The sequence below is a fragment of the Gracilinanus agilis genome, chromosome 2 (genome assembly GCF_016433145.1).
Source record: "Gracilinanus agilis isolate LMUSP501 chromosome 2, AgileGrace, whole genome shotgun sequence".
Lineage (NCBI taxonomy): Eukaryota > Metazoa > Chordata > Mammalia > Didelphimorphia > Didelphidae > Gracilinanus > Gracilinanus agilis.
In genome coordinates, this window is record NC_058131.1 from 538,904,257 (window position 1) to 538,921,405 (window position 17,149).

The following is a 17,149-nucleotide window of genomic DNA, read 5'->3' on the forward strand; positions in this document are numbered from 1 at the left end:
TTAACTTCTACTAACTCTTATTGCCCTTCTGCTTTGGAACCAGTAGTAAATTAACCAGTATTGAATCTAAGGTGGAAAGTAAGGATTTTTTAAAATAGCCAAGAAACCAGGATATACTTAAGTACACATCTGACTTCCTATAGAAACTTCAGTTACCTGTAGATTAGTAATTTTCAAAATATGATGCAGGAACCTCTAAGGATCCTTGAAATCATTTCATGGGTTTGCATGGTCAAAAATGTTTTCATAATAATGCTATGATGTTTTAATTTCTAATACAGTATGTATCAACATATAGAACCTACATAAACAAAAGCTCTTTGGAGGGTTCTTTAATAATTTTAAGAACATAAAAGGGGGTCCTGATACCCCAAAACTGGAGAACCACTGCTCTAGACCATATTTAATATTAAATGACAAAATGAAATAATCAAAAATAAGATCATGTAGTCAACCTAGGATTAAACAATGAAACATGGATGGAGAATGACTGAAAGCATTTTCAGAGAAGATGTTATACATGCTGAAATAATCTCAATTAACTATAAGCCATGGAGGGGGAAGAAAAAAAGAATAGAAATGCTTTAAGGGCATACTGAAACACACCACCAAAAATGTTTAGTATTGCTAGGGTCCCCAGCAAAATTAGAAGCAGAAAGATTAAGCCAAGAGGGAGTTAAGAGAAAGATGGACGAAAGAGGTGCCAAGAGAGAATATAAGAGAGGTTAGAGAAAAAGTTGTAGGCGAAGAAAATCTTTTCAATAAAAGGCATAGGACAGAGTGCAAAGAATAAAGGTATGTATATAAAATATTTATAGTAGCTCTCTTTGTGGTAGCAAAGTACTGGAAATTAGGGGGATACCCATCAGTTGGGAAATGGCTAAACAAGTTGTATCATATGACTGTGATGGAATACTCCTGCATCATAAGAAATAATGAGCAGGTTAATTTTAGAAAAACATGGAAAGACCTACATGAAATTATGAAGAGTCAAATAAGCAGTACCAAGAAAACATTATATACAGCAACAGAAATAATGTTTTAAGAATGACTTGTATAAGAACTATAAGCAGAAATAAGCAAGGAATAATTTTATATATACATATATACATAGATAATTTTATTAAACGATGCTTTCTCTAATGAGTTGGGGGAAGGGGATGGGAGATACCTGAAAATTTCCATGTAACAAACAAATCAATTCTAAGATGGAAGTTAAGGGTGTATATATATATATATATATATATATATATATATATAATTTAATGCAGAGGTCCACAGGCTATGTGCCAGGTACTATGCTATGTGTTGGGGATACGAAAGCAAAAGACAATTCCTGCCCTTCACAATCTAATGAGGAAACAAAATGAAAACAACTACATACAAACAAGCTATATACAAGATAAAAACCAGAACTGATCAACAGTGGGAAAGAACTAGCATTAAGAGACTCTGGGAAAGGCTTTTCCGAGAAGCAAGGAGGCGGAGATGTGGAACTCCATGTCAGGCATAGCCAGGGAAATGGTATAAAGAGACTGAAAATGAGGGAGTAGAGCAAGTTATAAAGGATATTAAAGACCTACCAGTGAGGTTTATATCCTAGAGGTGACAGGGTGCCATTGGAGTTGGAAAAGTGGCATGATAAAATCTATGCTTTAGGAAGATTAATTGGATAGCTGAGTGGAGGATGGATTGGAATGGGGAAAGACTTGGGATAGAAATACCAACCAAAAGGCTATATGGAAAGAGTCTAGGCTTGAGGTGGGTGATAGCAGTGTCAGAGAGAAGGAGAAATATAGGAGAGACAATTCCAAGGTAAAAATCTATAGGACTTGGCAATGGATTAGGTAATGGTGAATGAGAAAGAATGAGGATTATAAGATGAGCACTTGGTCTTACCAATTATGACAATGCCCATCCCTTATCTCACTGAAACCTTGTCCTCCCAAGCTTCAGCCTCCTATCATCCAATGACTTTACTCTTAAGCACATACTGCTGAACAAAGATAGAGAAAATCACAAAACCATAATGACTGAGTTCACTATAAACCATGCTACAAAAACTTCAACAGGGCCCTTACTATGGCAAGGCACTGCCTTTTATGCATTCCTAATTAACTCACTATCCCATTTACCACAATGGTTCTTCCAGACCTTTTCAGCCTTCCTCCAAGCACCCAGTGCTCCCCCTATCACCACCACTACTCTTCACCTGAAGATTACGTCTCTTATTTTACTGGAAAATTTTCAGGATATTGTCATATTCAAACTATGGGAGTTGTGAGTCTCACCTTGATTGGCAGGTGAAGACAGTTGGAGATATCTGAATGTTCCCAGATGCCGTGAGGACAAGAGGAAAGGCAGTTGGCCAGAGGATATAAATACCCTGACAGCCATCTGAGAGGGACCCTTGGCCTGGAACCCTCGGCCTGGGACATTGATCTGATCTTGGAGCACTGACCTGTGGATCTGACCATGGGTCCTCTGATTCTCTCTGAATTCCCCCTAGATATTTAGACATCTGAACCATCATTAGATATTTAGGTATCTGGGCCCGGGTGGGAACCGGGAAGACGGAAGGAGAAGAACCAGAGGGAGGTAAGGGAGGTATTTTCTGTCGGCTGTAGGACTGACATAACAACTGGCAATGAGAAGCTGAGAGGGATCATTGATATCTGTATCAACCAAGCAGATTGCTTTCTCTGGTTTGGCTGTGGCCAAGCTGAGCCAGAGGAGGTGAAGAACAAGAGCTCCAGCATTACTAAAACAGCCTACAGTCCTGAGGGATTAGTGATCATAGCCATTAGTGACAAGGTCTCCTATCCCCAACCCATTCCTGATTATTCCTTTCCCTTATTAACATCTATAGATAAAGTTTATTAAGTACCTTCCTGAGTGATTATTACATCACAATCCTTGGGGAGGGAGCAACACAGTCAGATGAAAACATTATCCAAGGCTAATAGAGCCCAATATTAATAATCAATCCAACCCCAGGTGGGACCTGAAAGGGTTACCCATCCACTGACCTTCAAGGATCCTGCCTGGCGCTGTTATCGAGAAGGGCAGTTATTATAACATCCAGCTGAGTGACAGGACTCGGGTGTCCCTGCACCAGCTATCAAGGAAATCCAAAGCACAGCTTCCCTGATTAATATACCCTATAATAACTAGAATAGTAGTAACTATTCTAGAATAACACTATTCACCAAGAGCTCTCTCTTCTCCCCTTTTCCTCATTCTGTATCACTCAGATGCCTTCAACCACCCTTTCCTCCTTCATCCTTGTCTCACATGAAGTGATCTTTATCTTTACCAAGGCAAACCTCTCTACAACCAGTGATCCCATGCCATCCCATCTTCTCCAACAGATTTTGCCCTCCATCATCCCCATCCCACACATTTATCTTCAGTTTCTTCTTGTCCACTACACAGCAACCAAATGAAGTTCACTTATCAATAATCCTCACTACCCAAAATATTCAAAATGAAATATAAATTTGCCATTAGCAAGCAAATCTCAATAGTATAATCCCAGGTGACAGCTTTGTGCACTGAAACTATCACTAGGCTTCATAAGCATATTCGTTCTAGGTTTATTTCTAAACCTTCAGATTAAAAAAGGAAAATCGATATTTCAAGAACAGCCTAGTCTGGCTACAATGCAATATTAGATGGAATAACCTAATCAGTGAATAGAAAGGTTTCAAGGTGAACTATAAAAATCAGCCAACATCCCAGGCTTTTGTGTATTCAAGGGGAAAAAATGTATATATATATATATATACATATATATATATACATATTTCAACCTAGCCGAGCAAAAAACTGATTAAAGACATTCTCTCTATGATGCCTGTTACACATGAAGAACCAGCTGGATTTTTATCACCACAACATACCTCATACTTCTCTTCTCTCCTCTTACACAGCCACTATAATTCAAGTTTCCTCAATCTTTTACCTATCCTTTAATAATAGCCTCCTACTTGGTCTCCCTGTTTCCAGTGTCTCCTTTATCCAATATTTCCCAAACACAATTGTCAAAATAATATTTCTAAGGCATAGTTCTGGTCAGTCATTCCCAAATGCATGCAGGTCCTTCTTGTCCACAAGTTAAAACACAAACTGACATTAACCTAACTCTACACAGCCAGATTCCCACCTACCTTTCCAGTCTGATTTCATACTACTACCTTTCACAAACAGGCCTACCCACTATTCTCCATATACCTATGCCCAGAAATCTCCCCCTTCTCATTTCTTCCTCTTGAATCCTCTTTCTTGTTTCCTTTAATGATTAGTTCAACCACCATTCCCCTGCCCCCAGTGCCTTCCCTGAAATTACTTTGTATTTATTTTGTGTATATCTTATATTTACTTATCTAGGTACATTTTTGTTTCTCCATAATAAGTTCCTTGAAAATAGGAACTGTTTGGTTTGGGGGGATTGGAGAGGTTTTTTTATTTTTTTTAATATTTCTCAAACTCAATGCCTTATACATAGTAAGAACTTCATAAATCTTTGCAACACTGTTGAACTAAATATATTCCTGAAGGGTTACACTGAGCCTCTACAAGATCCCTCAGAAACACCTTTCAGGTCTCAGTCCTATAGTAGTTCCCAATTTATTTTTTTCCAGAAGCACAAGAGACCAGCCTACTTGTTCTTCCTACTGCTACCACCCATTCTTCCACCTAAGTTGCTAAGACACTTGGATTTTTTTTCTCTCAAGGTCACAGTACAATAGAAAGCTATTTTCCTAACTTGTCCCCTGTTCTACTATCTGAAGCAACCTCACATCCTTTCTTTAATTTGTTGAGGTTTGTGGACATATACAGGGAATTCAGTTCCTGAAAAGGCAAATGCCACTACTGAAGGCAGAGGAAAAACTAAGTTGAAACTTAATTCTATATTATGTCTAGCAACAACAGGTTGAATCCTGATTAAGTGAATTCTATTCTTATCATCTTCCTACTCAAGTGTGCTGCCTTCTTATTCATATCTTCCTAATAGTATTACCTGTATAAGAAGATTTAGGGCTCCCTATTATATTATAAGGGAACAATCAATTATTTATTATTTTAATCCGTTACAGGTCATTGAAGTTCTGGCAAGTAAAAAGGAGAAAGGCATCAGTAACAAATTTGAAAAGGAGTTCATTTGTCTTAACCTCTAGAGGTTCATTTGTACATTCATGCTTCTTCAACTCATTCCCACTACCTTTTCTATCCCAATATATCTATCTTGGCTCTTTCTCCCCAGATTCTACATTCTTTTCCCCCTGGATCAAGAGTAGGAAATGGAAAAAAAACCTAAACTGAAAAAGAACAAGTCCTTACAAGAAATAATCTCTATGCCCTACAAATGAAGGAACAACTCTGACTTCTTCTGCTCTGTCAAGATACACATGATAATATTAATACACATATTCTTAAATAATAAGTGATATTTATATATATTTATATATAGTTTTAAGGTATGAAAAGTCTTGTGCATATAGCATTTTATTTGATCCTTAGACAACCCTATTAAGAGGGTAATAAAGATATTATTATGCAAATCTTACACATGAAAAAAACCTGGGCCCAGAAAGGTTATGCTTTGCCCAAGCTCATATAAAAAGCATTTGAAGCAAAAACTGAAATTGAATCATTCAGAATCCAAGCCCAACACTCCATCCATTACTCTACCAACTTCTTTAGACAATAAAGAGAGAATAAGTAATATTGAGAGGTAGCATAGCATAATAGAGAGTACATTGGACTTGTCAGAAAAATCATAGATTCAAATTTTGCCTTAAAAACTCATTGTGTGACTTTGGGCAAATTATTTAACCTCTCCTAAAAATCTCAGTTTTCTCATCTGTAAAATGGAGGTAATAACAGAACCTACCTCACAAGATAACTGTGAAGATCAAATGAAATAATGTACATGTAAGGGTTGAATGGAAACCACTCCACCTCAATTTAGCCTTAATACCTAGATAAAGATATATTTCAATCAATCAGTCATAGGTTTTACACCAGAATTCCCAATGTGGGGTCCATGAAATTCTACTTAATACTTTGATTACCAATCAATATAATTGGTTTCTTTTGCAATTCTATGTTATTTTATTTTATGCATTTAAAAACATTACTCTGAGAAAGAGTCTATAGGCTTTACTCCACTGCCAGAGGGATTCAATAATGCAAAAAAAAAAAAAATTTAACTCCTTTAGGCCAAGTATGAAAGGTCTTCAAAAGCTTTTGAATTGCTTGCTTTTGACAACACATATTCTAAAACTGGAACAATACAGAAAAAATTAGCATAATGCCTGCAGAAGCATAACACATAAATTCATGAATTTCATATTTTATAATACTTTGGAGAGCTTGCCAAGTATCCAAAAGCTGGTGATTAAAATGTTTGTATTATTAATTTGGGATTAGAGAATTCAAGAGAATATGTATTGAGCAATGAAGTATTCATTCTGATTAAGTTAAGGCACATGAATTTGGTCAATGAAGATTTATTTATATCACACTACCAAGTTAGTATTTGGCTAACTAGTAACCTCACAATATGGGGTAAAAAAACCAAATCTGGTGGATGAATTAAAAATCATTCCAGAGGGGAAGTCTGTCCAATTGTCTAAGGGATTTTTGTCATACTCTCTTGGTCCTATATAAAGGTACCAAGCTGGTCCAATGAAAATTAAATTTCTAGTGAGTGGGCAGTCATTCTAGAAACTGGAGCAAGCATGGCATCCTAGCAAAATCCCTGAGAAGGAAGCCCTTCTCATCAGTTTTTTAGCAGATTGCTATGGTTGCATTAGAAGCCAAAGAGACTGGACACAAACTTGCCATGCTTAAGGGAACTTGAATAATGCACAAATTCAGGAAAAGTACTTCTACCATGCAAGAGCTATTAAACTTTACAACATGTGCTCCCTAAGCTCAAGCCTGCTTTCCCCTAAGAATCTGTATATACTTGTGACAGTGAGTGTCACATGCTTTTAGAGAAAGGAAGATATTTTGTACAAACTGTACTAAATATACCACCTTATTAAATATTTACTTCTCCTAAAGGTAGCTTAGTCTGACTAAAATGATTCTTAATTAATAATATTTTTTTAAACCTTTACCTTCCATCTTAGAATCAGTACTGTGTATTGGTTCCAAGGCAGAAGAGTGGTAAGGGTAGGCAAGGGGGGAGTCAAGTGACTTGCCCAGGGTCACACAGTTGGGAAATGTCTAAGGCCATATTTGAACCTAGGACCTCCCATCTCTAGGCCTGGCTCTCAACCCACTGAGCCATCCAGCTGTCCCCCCTTAATAAATAATCTTGAGGAGGAAGCATAGCAGTGAGGGCCCAAGACAAGAGTAATAGAGAATCTCTTCCAACTCTTTGTGGTTATCCCTAGAACTATTTAGAGAAGAAGTAAGTTTGTTACAAATCAAGACTCATTTGAGAAAGTGAGATCCTCAAACCTCACTTGGACTATATATAGAGAGGTTTTGTAAAAGACAAAGCACTCTTTAAATAGTTATTATTAATCATTATTACTACTACATATAAGCTAGCCACCTACTTGTGGGAGTAGTTCTAATGTAACTATCTTTTATTATATCTCCCAAACACAGGAAGATTCCCTTTTTGTGGCTTCAGAAAACATTTATATACATTTCTCAGACTGTCTAATACTATATACTATGGATGTGTTCAGTACTTTCTATTCGTGTAAAGCTTTTATTCCATCTCTAATTATACCACATTAGTTCATGAAAACCCTCACTTCCACAGGGAAAAAGAAAAAATAGTCAAACATGGCATAGTACTACTATGATCAACTTCCAATGGAATTTGAAAACAAGAATACTTTAAAAGACAATAACATATCTAACCAACCTTAAGAAAATTAAATAATAAGTACATAATTGGCACTCCTACCTGCAGAGCTAAGCAGAACACTGAAATCTGTCCCTCTTTGTGATTCCCCACTTTCATTTTCTGCTTCTTTCTCAAAATCTTGATATCGATCCCAGTTAGAGACAATTTTCCTTCTTGAATAATTTCCCCATTCGTTGTTCTCTTCTTCATAGCTTTCAGCATCATCACCTTCCACCTGCAATAATTAGGGAAATTTCAATAAGCACCAGGAAGTGAAAAATCTTGCCTTTTTTTGACATTTATTGCAAAGGTAATGCCAAAAGGTACTAGGAATTAACAAATTTACATACTAATGAGGGACATTTCAACTGTAAGGCATTCTAAAGTTGCACTGACAAAGAATTTCATATATCATTGAAAAGGAAATTTAGAAAGTTGTTCCTAAAATATGCATTAAAGGTATGTGAGCCTCTAAAAACTATGTTATTAAAACATAACAGCTGCAGTTGTTTTTAATTCAAGGGATTATACGGTAGAATAAAATATCACTGTCACATCTTACATTTTAGACATACTGAGTTTTATCCACACTGAAGATGAACAAAGTATAGAAGAGAAGATCCTTAACATGGTTCTTTCACTATCCTTAATCCTACTTGAACTCTTTCTAGAAGGCCATGTCATGCTTGTTTCAGCAGCACACATACTAAAATTCTAGAATGTCATGTCTAGATCTACCCCCACAAGATCAAGAGAGTAATGAAGGATTTAGAGGTTTAGAGGAGATTCATAAAGACATTCCTGTCATGGGGGGGAGGGGGAAGGGAAGGGGAGAAGAGTTATATACGAGAATGAATTACCAAGAGACAAGTTTTATAATAACAGATTCTGATATATTTAAGATGGGCTAATACAGAGACAAGGAAGGAACTAAATAACTTTATAAGGTCCTCTCTATACTCTATCCTAGAATATTCTCCTTTCCTACATTCCTTTAAAAAAAAAAAAGAAGTAATTTAAAGCATCTTGAAGACTGTGAAGATATAAAAGTCTACTGTGATTTGAGAAAAGACAGCCTGAGCCAAAAGACACTACCAAGAACCAAGCACAAAAGAATCTGATATAAATAATGACTGGCAGAAATACTATAAAAGGAAGGGTACTAGGATTTGTTTATAAAAGGAAATCATGTAGGTAAAAGGATCTAAAGAAACACTAGCAAGACATATATGAGGGAAGTAAGTATCCTTTACTTTGTATAATGCATAAATAGGGCTCCAAAAATGCTACATCAGTTAGCATCCAAACCTCAAACAGACCTAAGGGGAATCACAGGAATAAAAACTTTTGTAAAACTGTTAACTCAATACCAAAAGTATTCATTTGCTTAGGCTAAGGAATAAGGAATTATCAGAATATTGAAAATCTGAGTCCTGAGATGGGAAGCAGGAGATCTGAACTCAATTAATGGCCTCTACCATCATTATCATTTAATATTTACCAAGTGCTTATAATAATAGTCTGTGCCCCAACAGCTGAATGACTCACTGTCCAACCTTGGGAATCACTTAACAGGTGTCTAATTTCCACCACCATCCCTCCCCCTTCAGCTACAAAAAATGAGAAGAGTTGTCATTAACCTCCTCCTCAGGTGTGTAATAAGAAATAATGAATAAAAATTGTGAAGACATTTGCAATAACTAGGGGTGGGGGTGGAAATGCTCCTTAAATATCATTTCACATTTTTAAAGTTTTGCTCATTTCCCAAAGATCTGGGGCAAAATAAGAAATCTAAATGCCTTGAGATGGTGGGTGGAAAGGGATCAAATGAGATAATGCATGTGAAAACACTGTGAAGGCCATAAAGGGTTATACAAATACAAGGTATTATTATGTTCAGATCATAATTATAAAATCAGTCTGGAAATTTTAATTGTAACATTTCATACCTGGATATTGGCTGCAGCACTTAAAAGGAACAGCAGACAATTAAATTAAACAAGCTAAACACTAATATGTTCAATCTGCTACCAAGCTGTTATCTTATCCAATGGCACAAAAAGGCCCACTTAAAACAAATTGGGCTTCGTGACTAAGCGAGGCATAGTAATAAATACAAGTATGTTTTGCAACTCTCTAAAGGCTTTTGATAACCAAAATACAGAGTAAGGGGATCAAAGGAGGGGCAATGTGATGAAATCAGGCTAAAGAAAGATGTAATAAATCAATGCCTACCACTGAGCTGTGGGTTTTTAGCCAATTCAAGTGGTGATTTCCATTTTGCCTTAAATCAATTTCTCTCACAAAGTGAAAATGGGGGAAAAAAACTGTTCTCTAACAGATGACTGCTGAGAGATAACATCAATCTAAACTCAACCAAGAAATTAGACTAGAGACAAAAGTACTAAGTCAGACAATCTAGAATCGGCTACATCCATTCTACTTGCAAACATCCTGTCTGACCTTGGACAAATTATTAGGATTTCTCCACCTATAAAATAGAGCATCACTATCTTCTTTTAATTATTTACCTCAGATACCAAAAGCATAAGATAAAAGTTCTCCTGTTGAAGAAAGCACTAAATATCCAATTCAATTAAATTCTAACATTTACCAAGTAAAACATGCCAGTCACTGAGGATCCAGATTCTGTGCCTCTTTCAATCTCAACAGTTTTTCTGGCCCTTCTTAATCAAACCCATCCAGGCTTTTCTCATCTTTATGGAGCTAAAAAAAAAAAAATGACACAGTCCCTGTCATAATGGCCTTAGTAGGGGACATAACAGATGTATATAATTCAACTCAACAAACATATATAAATGTGCAAAGCATTGTGCTATGCCTAATGATAACAAAAATTTAATAATAGATAACATTTATATGGTGCTTCCTTATGAGCCAGACACTTTGCTAAGCATCTTACAATTATTATCTCATTTGATCCCCACAACAATCCTGTAGGTTAGGTATTATTATTATCCCATGTTACAGATAAGGAAACTGAGGCAATCAGAGGTTAAATGACTTGCCATGGGTCAAGTGAAAATATAAAATCAGTGAGGAATAAAAAACTCTAAGGGCAGAATATCATATCTAGACAAAAAAATTAAGAAAAGTTTCATTGGTGAGGCAGCACCAAAAGGAAATGAGTTGACGTAGCCAAAAAAAAAGAAAAAGAAAAAGAATAAAATCACTTTGTGGTCACACTTCTGGAGATGAACCACTCTGTACTTAGCCAGATTATTCCTATTCAACCTTGTAGGACTGCCTCAAAGCTAGCATTCAAATAAATGTGATCTTTGAGAATCTACGATTACCTCTACACTATGAAAAGGGATCAGAGTAAGTTTTTAGGGTAGGTTACAAACTGGAAAAACAGCCCCTAAAAATAGAGTTAGTAAATTACTAAGTACTGAATCTATGCCTTACATGTAAAATCTAAAAGAAATATACCACTGATAGCTATTGTGACATAACTGCTGCAACATGAATGTAATTTGTCATTAATGTTAATAATTAATAACATTTTGTTATTAATGTTATTTGCAGATTTTTTAAGGTTGAAAAATGTAAATTACCTCCAAATCAGGCCATTCTTGATGAACCACCAAAAATAATCTCTTAACTAACATTACATTTTTTTTACTTTTTTTTTTTTTATTTTAAACCCTTAACTTCTGTGTATTGACTTATAGGTGGAAGAGTGGTAAGGGTAGGCAATGGGGGTCAAGTGACTTGCCCAGGGTCACACAGCTGGGAAGTGTCTGAGGCCGGATTTGAACCTAGGACCTCCCGTCTCTAGGCTTGGCTCTCAATCCACTGAGCTACCCAGCTGCCCCCTAACATTACATTTTGTTAGACTTCTTGAGAAAAAGATACACCATATTTTATTTGAAACCTAAATTCCAATAATCATGACAATACAAGCATTTATGACACTTTCAAATGTTAAGCTAGCCCTACTAAAGGAAGTTTAGGATGTCCCAATAAAGGTGAAGAAAAATATTAAATGTGTTTCTTTAAATGAACATATTGATGAAGAACTTGAATTCTTTTACATTGAAAAATGCCCAAAAAATGAGTCCTCAATATTTTTATTTAAAAACATAAATTTCAGGAGTTATTGACATTGTGAAAAGGTGATGGCATCAGGCTGCTGTAGGGAGATTTTAGAATTAAATGGGTCTCTCCCACATACTTTCCAGGAAGGTTTTGTTAGTAGGGAAAAAAAGGACCCCTTTTTAAGAAGTCTAACCTACAAGATAGTTCTGAAATATATATACTTCCTCCCTTTAAGAACAATATAACAAAGTTCAGTGTGTTGTTTTTTTCTTCATGCCTTCTTGTTAAGTATTAAAACTCTATTTCCTCTAATTGTTCTCATGCTTTTGGACAAATGAGGTTCTGAACCAACACTCAGAAACTTGACCTGGCTCCTTTGTTCCTCAGGACCAACACTGTCCAGTAGCAGTTCCAGATCAAAGAATTCTTTTATCCCTGTTTTGTCCTACAAGCACCAGCTCAACTTTCTTGGAAAAATGCGAGTTCCTTAGAAAAACCTCAGAATAATTTCCTGAATTTAGGATTACAGACTTTGTCCTTTCAAAATTCCCTTCCTTCAAATTTCACCTTAACAATCTGCCTTCTATTTGTAAGTTACCTTTTTAAAGATTCAGTCTTCTGAAAAAGAAGCTTCTTACACCAACTATTTACTTACTACTTACTTATTCTTGACATACTTCAAATAACGACATCTTTAAAAGATGTCTTTTTAAAATTTTGTCTCATTAAATTTCTAAGTTACTATGAAGGAATCTGTAAACACTTGATTTCCTTTGAATTATTCATCCATAAAAATAGGTGCAGCACGTAAAAATTAGATGAGCTACACAGTGGAACCAATGCAAAGATTTACTCACTGAATCTCAGTTCTGTTTCAACTGTCACAGAAATAACTTACGCAACAGTATTATAAGATTAAAAATTAATATTCAACACACCAAGCATTATATATTTTATAATATTTATTAATAATGACTTGAAGTAGAGGAAAATAGATAAAGCCTGAGTAAGTGCAAGTTTTACCAGGACACCACAATGTTCAAGAAGGCGGGGTTGAAGGAAACTTATTTATAAAACGTAAGGACACAAAGTAGGGACATAATTCAAGGAATTCTGGGAAAAGTAAAAAGAATTCTGGGAAATGGAGTCTTTGGGGTATGCAATTCTATTTACACAGTATTTTATAGAATTGAATGTTTCATTTTAATAAGGCAGCCTGAGAATGGTATGTAAGCAATGTTATTTATTAACTTTTTTTCTTTTATTAAAAAAAAAAACAGTCTCCCAAAGGATTTTTTAAATGATTATCATTCAGGTCAGCTACTTCAGAAGTCATTAATATATAGCAAAACAAAGAGATATTTTAGCCATTTATTTTTAGGCCTTTATCTCTTGAAGGTTTATGTTCTGCACTTTAGTAGTATTAAGATGTGAGAAAAGGAGCTGTTCTGTATTTAACTCAAGGAAGAAATTGGATTCAGTCATTCATTTATTTCAAACAAATTTTCCCACTTTACCTCATGAAATGTAAATTATACCAAAGGGTAGACAATGGAAAAAGAAATTAAATGAAATATATATTTAGGGCCATTGGAATACATAGATACAATTTCATTAGAACTTAATATGTTAATGATTAGATGACCATCTAAAAAGTAACCAAGTACAACTGTTAAATGTGTAATTGGGTGGTTTTTTTTAACATACATGTAATTTTATTGGTATAAAAAATTTCTAGTAAAGGAACATTCTCTACCAATGAAGATCAGCACTTTTTCTACAATTTATCGTCTTAGAAGAGTTGCTTGGAGCACTAAGCTTCTTTCCTGCTTTAAATCTATAATCAAGGGAATTTTGATAACTGAAAATACCAGTGTAGCAAACCTGAAACTGTAAAATAAAAAAATTACCCATTTCCTCTTTTCTGGTCTCTGCATACTGTCAAGCACAAGCTCCTTAAGGGAAGAGATTATCTTCATTTTCAGTCTTTGCATCCTTAATACCTATTCCTTGTATACATCAAGCAAAAGTGTTTGTTGAACTCAACTATTGGACAGTATCACATCTTAAGAGTAATACCTTACTTCTGTACAGCACTTTAGTTTTTCAGAACTCTTCCACATGAATCAAAGCTAGGCTGTCCTCTTGAATATATGTACAGCATCCACAGAACAAAATAGGCAAAACAGGCAAGTACCTACATCCCACAAAGAATATTCCTACCCAGCCCCAAAAAAAATCACAAACACTGATCCATCAGGAAGGCACAACTCAGTTGCTAGAGAAAATGGAAGCTGAAACCACAAAGGGAATTGTAGACTTATAATTATAACTCCTCTAGCTAACATAATTATATTTTATAATTTACTTAAAATCCCACAAGTAAGTAGTGGTATAAAATATAATACTAAATTATCACTATTACCAATGTGAAATGATATAATATTCAGAATGTGACCATGACTAGTGGAAAGACTTTCATTTTCACATATCATTTTTAGAGAAAGCTAAGTGGTACAGTAGATACAGTATTTGGCCTGGAGTTGGGAAAACCTGAGTTCAAATTCGGCCTTGGATACTTACTAGCTGTGTGACCTAGGAAGTCACTTAACCATTGTCTGCCTTAGTTCCCTTAAATATAAAATGGAAATATTAGCAACTATTTCACAGGGTAGTTGTGAGATCAAATGACATATTTGTAAGGTACTTCTCACAGTGTCTGACACATAGTAAGCATTTAATTGTTTACTCCTTCCCTCCCTGATCACGGATTTAAAGCAAAAAAGAATATTTGAGATCTTCTACCTCCCCAAGACAATATATGAAAAGAATTGTTTGAATCTCAGTCCCTTGACCCACAAATCCAGTGCTCTTCCCATTACACCACATGATGAAGATATTTACAATTACAACATACTTATATCTGGAAAAAGTGATGTTTAAAAAAATTTTAATTAGTGAAACTGAAGTGGGAAAACAGTTCCATAAATGTAGAACACCTTTTTTAAAATGCCAAAAGAGGGGGCAGCTGGCTCAGGGAATTGAGAGTCAGGCCTAGAGATGGGAGGTCCTAGATTCAAATCTGACCTCAGACACTTCCCAGCTGTGTGACCCTGGGCAAGTCACTTAACCCCCATTGCCTAGCCCTTACCACTCTTCTGCCTTGGAGCCAATACACAGTGTTGATTCTAAGATGGAAGGTAAGGATTTAAAAAAATAATAATAAAATGCCAAAAGAGATTTAACAGATTGTAGAGTAGCTCATTCAGATAAGATCAGCTGTGAAGAGACAATATGAGGGAAAAAAGGAAAAAATACAGAGAGGAGATAGTCCAAATCATGTGCAAGCTATTCTGCAGCTAATGAAGGTGTTAATATTGCCATCTGGCAAAAGATCCCTTTCCCTTCAATCAACCCCATAATAATTGCATTAATATGAAACAAGAATCTGTACTTCCATTTCTGCCACATCAGTATATGGTTCAAATTATAAAGATACAGAGTTGGAAACTTTGCTTGTATTCCCTTTTATAGACAAAAGGAACCTGAAATGACAAAGAGAAGTGCAGGCTTAAAATTATAGCTCCTGCAGTAATTGTGTTTAGTTATTCAGTTGAAATCCCATAAATAAATGGTGGCATAAAATATAATAAACTACCACAATAGTAAAAAGATGATAATAAGGTCAGAAACCTGATCATGACTATTGGAAAAACTTTCAATTTGATTTGCTATTTTTATACTGATGAATGGATGTGCCTTTCACAATTTCTCCCCTTTCAAGATTCCACCTAAGGTGAAAAAGTTCATACACTCACCAATTAATCATTAGTTATTCAGGGGAAACTAGGCATTTCTAAAAGCCTTCCCACAGCAACTTTCATCATATACCTCTGAGACAATTTAATGTGTGTGCTTCCACCTCCTCATGCTTTTCAGCTTTTTAATCTATTCTTTTCTGATGAAATTTTAAAAGACTCGTACACAAAACATGACTTTTCTATTTTGTAGGCTGGATGAATTTGTTATCATTAAGGAAAAAATATCTCTGCCTTTGAGCACTTACATATAACAAGTATTATGAAGATAAAAGGAATCAGAGCAAGATGGCACCTTTAAAACCTAGAGAAACTGAATGATACAATTACTAAGAAAACATTATTTGGGGATCTCAAATGAAAATGTATTAAGAGATGGAAGAAAGAAAATATTATTGACAGAGAAGGCACTTTTTTTTTAAACTCTTACCTTCCATCTTGGAGTCAATACTGTGTATTGGCTCCAAGGCAGAAGAGTGGTAAGGGTGGGCAATGGGGGTCAAGTGACTTGCCCAGGGTCACACAGCTGGGAAGTGTCTGAGGTCAGATTTGAACCTAGGACCTCCCATCTCTAGGCCTGGTTCTCAATCCACTGAGCTACCCAGCTGCCCTCAAGAGAAGGCACTTTTAAAGAACTCTGACTGAAGTCCTCTATTTTGTTACAAGTTATCATATTTTCTAGTTTCTCATCCATCTTTCGCAGTTTCTTTCTGGCAAAAACTGTTATCTTTATTAATAACAAGGAAACAAGAAATAATATGTACTTTTCAGAGATAAACTGTCAAGCAACTATCTCATTTAAAAATGGAAACATACCCTGCAAAGAAAAACACACACACACACACACACACACACATATCTTCCTTTCTGTGTCTCTTTTTATCTGTGACCTTTAGAAATCTATTCCAACCTTAGAGGAAAAGAAGTTTAATTAGTGGAAAAGGAAAGGAGAAAAAAAAAAGATAGGAAAATTTTTTCAACCATCAAAAGGGTAGATTTTTTTCAAAGCTCTACATGCTCTTTAGTATAAGAGGCAAATTCCAATGTCTAGACTAAGAAGTTTTTCCTTTTTTTTAACTACATGAAACAATTTTTGACAACTGTTTTTCCACATTTGCAATTCAGATCCTCTCCCTCCCTCCCCCACCTCCCCTAGTCAGTAAATAGTCTGATATAGGTTATAACAGTGCTGTTATACAATACATACTTCATATTCTTAATACCATGATATATATCATATATACAAAAAACTCATGAAGAAAATAAAATGGAAGATGGCATGCTTAGATCTACAGTCAGACTCTAATAATTCCTTCTTTGGCTGTGGATAGTATTTTTCATCACAAATCCCCCGGGTTTATCTTGGAACTTTGCTTTGCAGATAACAGTTTAG

General features: G+C 35.4%; 1 protein-coding gene and 1 pseudogene across 1 annotated transcript in view; one reads left to right on the plus strand and one right to left on the minus strand.

Moving 5' to 3' along the window:
- AVEN (apoptosis and caspase activation inhibitor) overlaps nucleotides 1–17,149 on the minus strand; it is a 219,641-nt gene that overhangs the window by 183,323 nt on the left and 19,169 nt on the right. The window contains exon 2 of the mRNA XM_044660041.1: nucleotides 7,937–8,111. Coding sequence (XP_044515976.1) covers nucleotides 7,937–8,111 — 175 coding nt within the window. The remainder of the gene's footprint in view (nucleotides 1–7,936; nucleotides 8,112–17,149) is intronic.
- Nucleotides 6,262–6,362, plus strand: LOC123238422 (annotated as a pseudogene).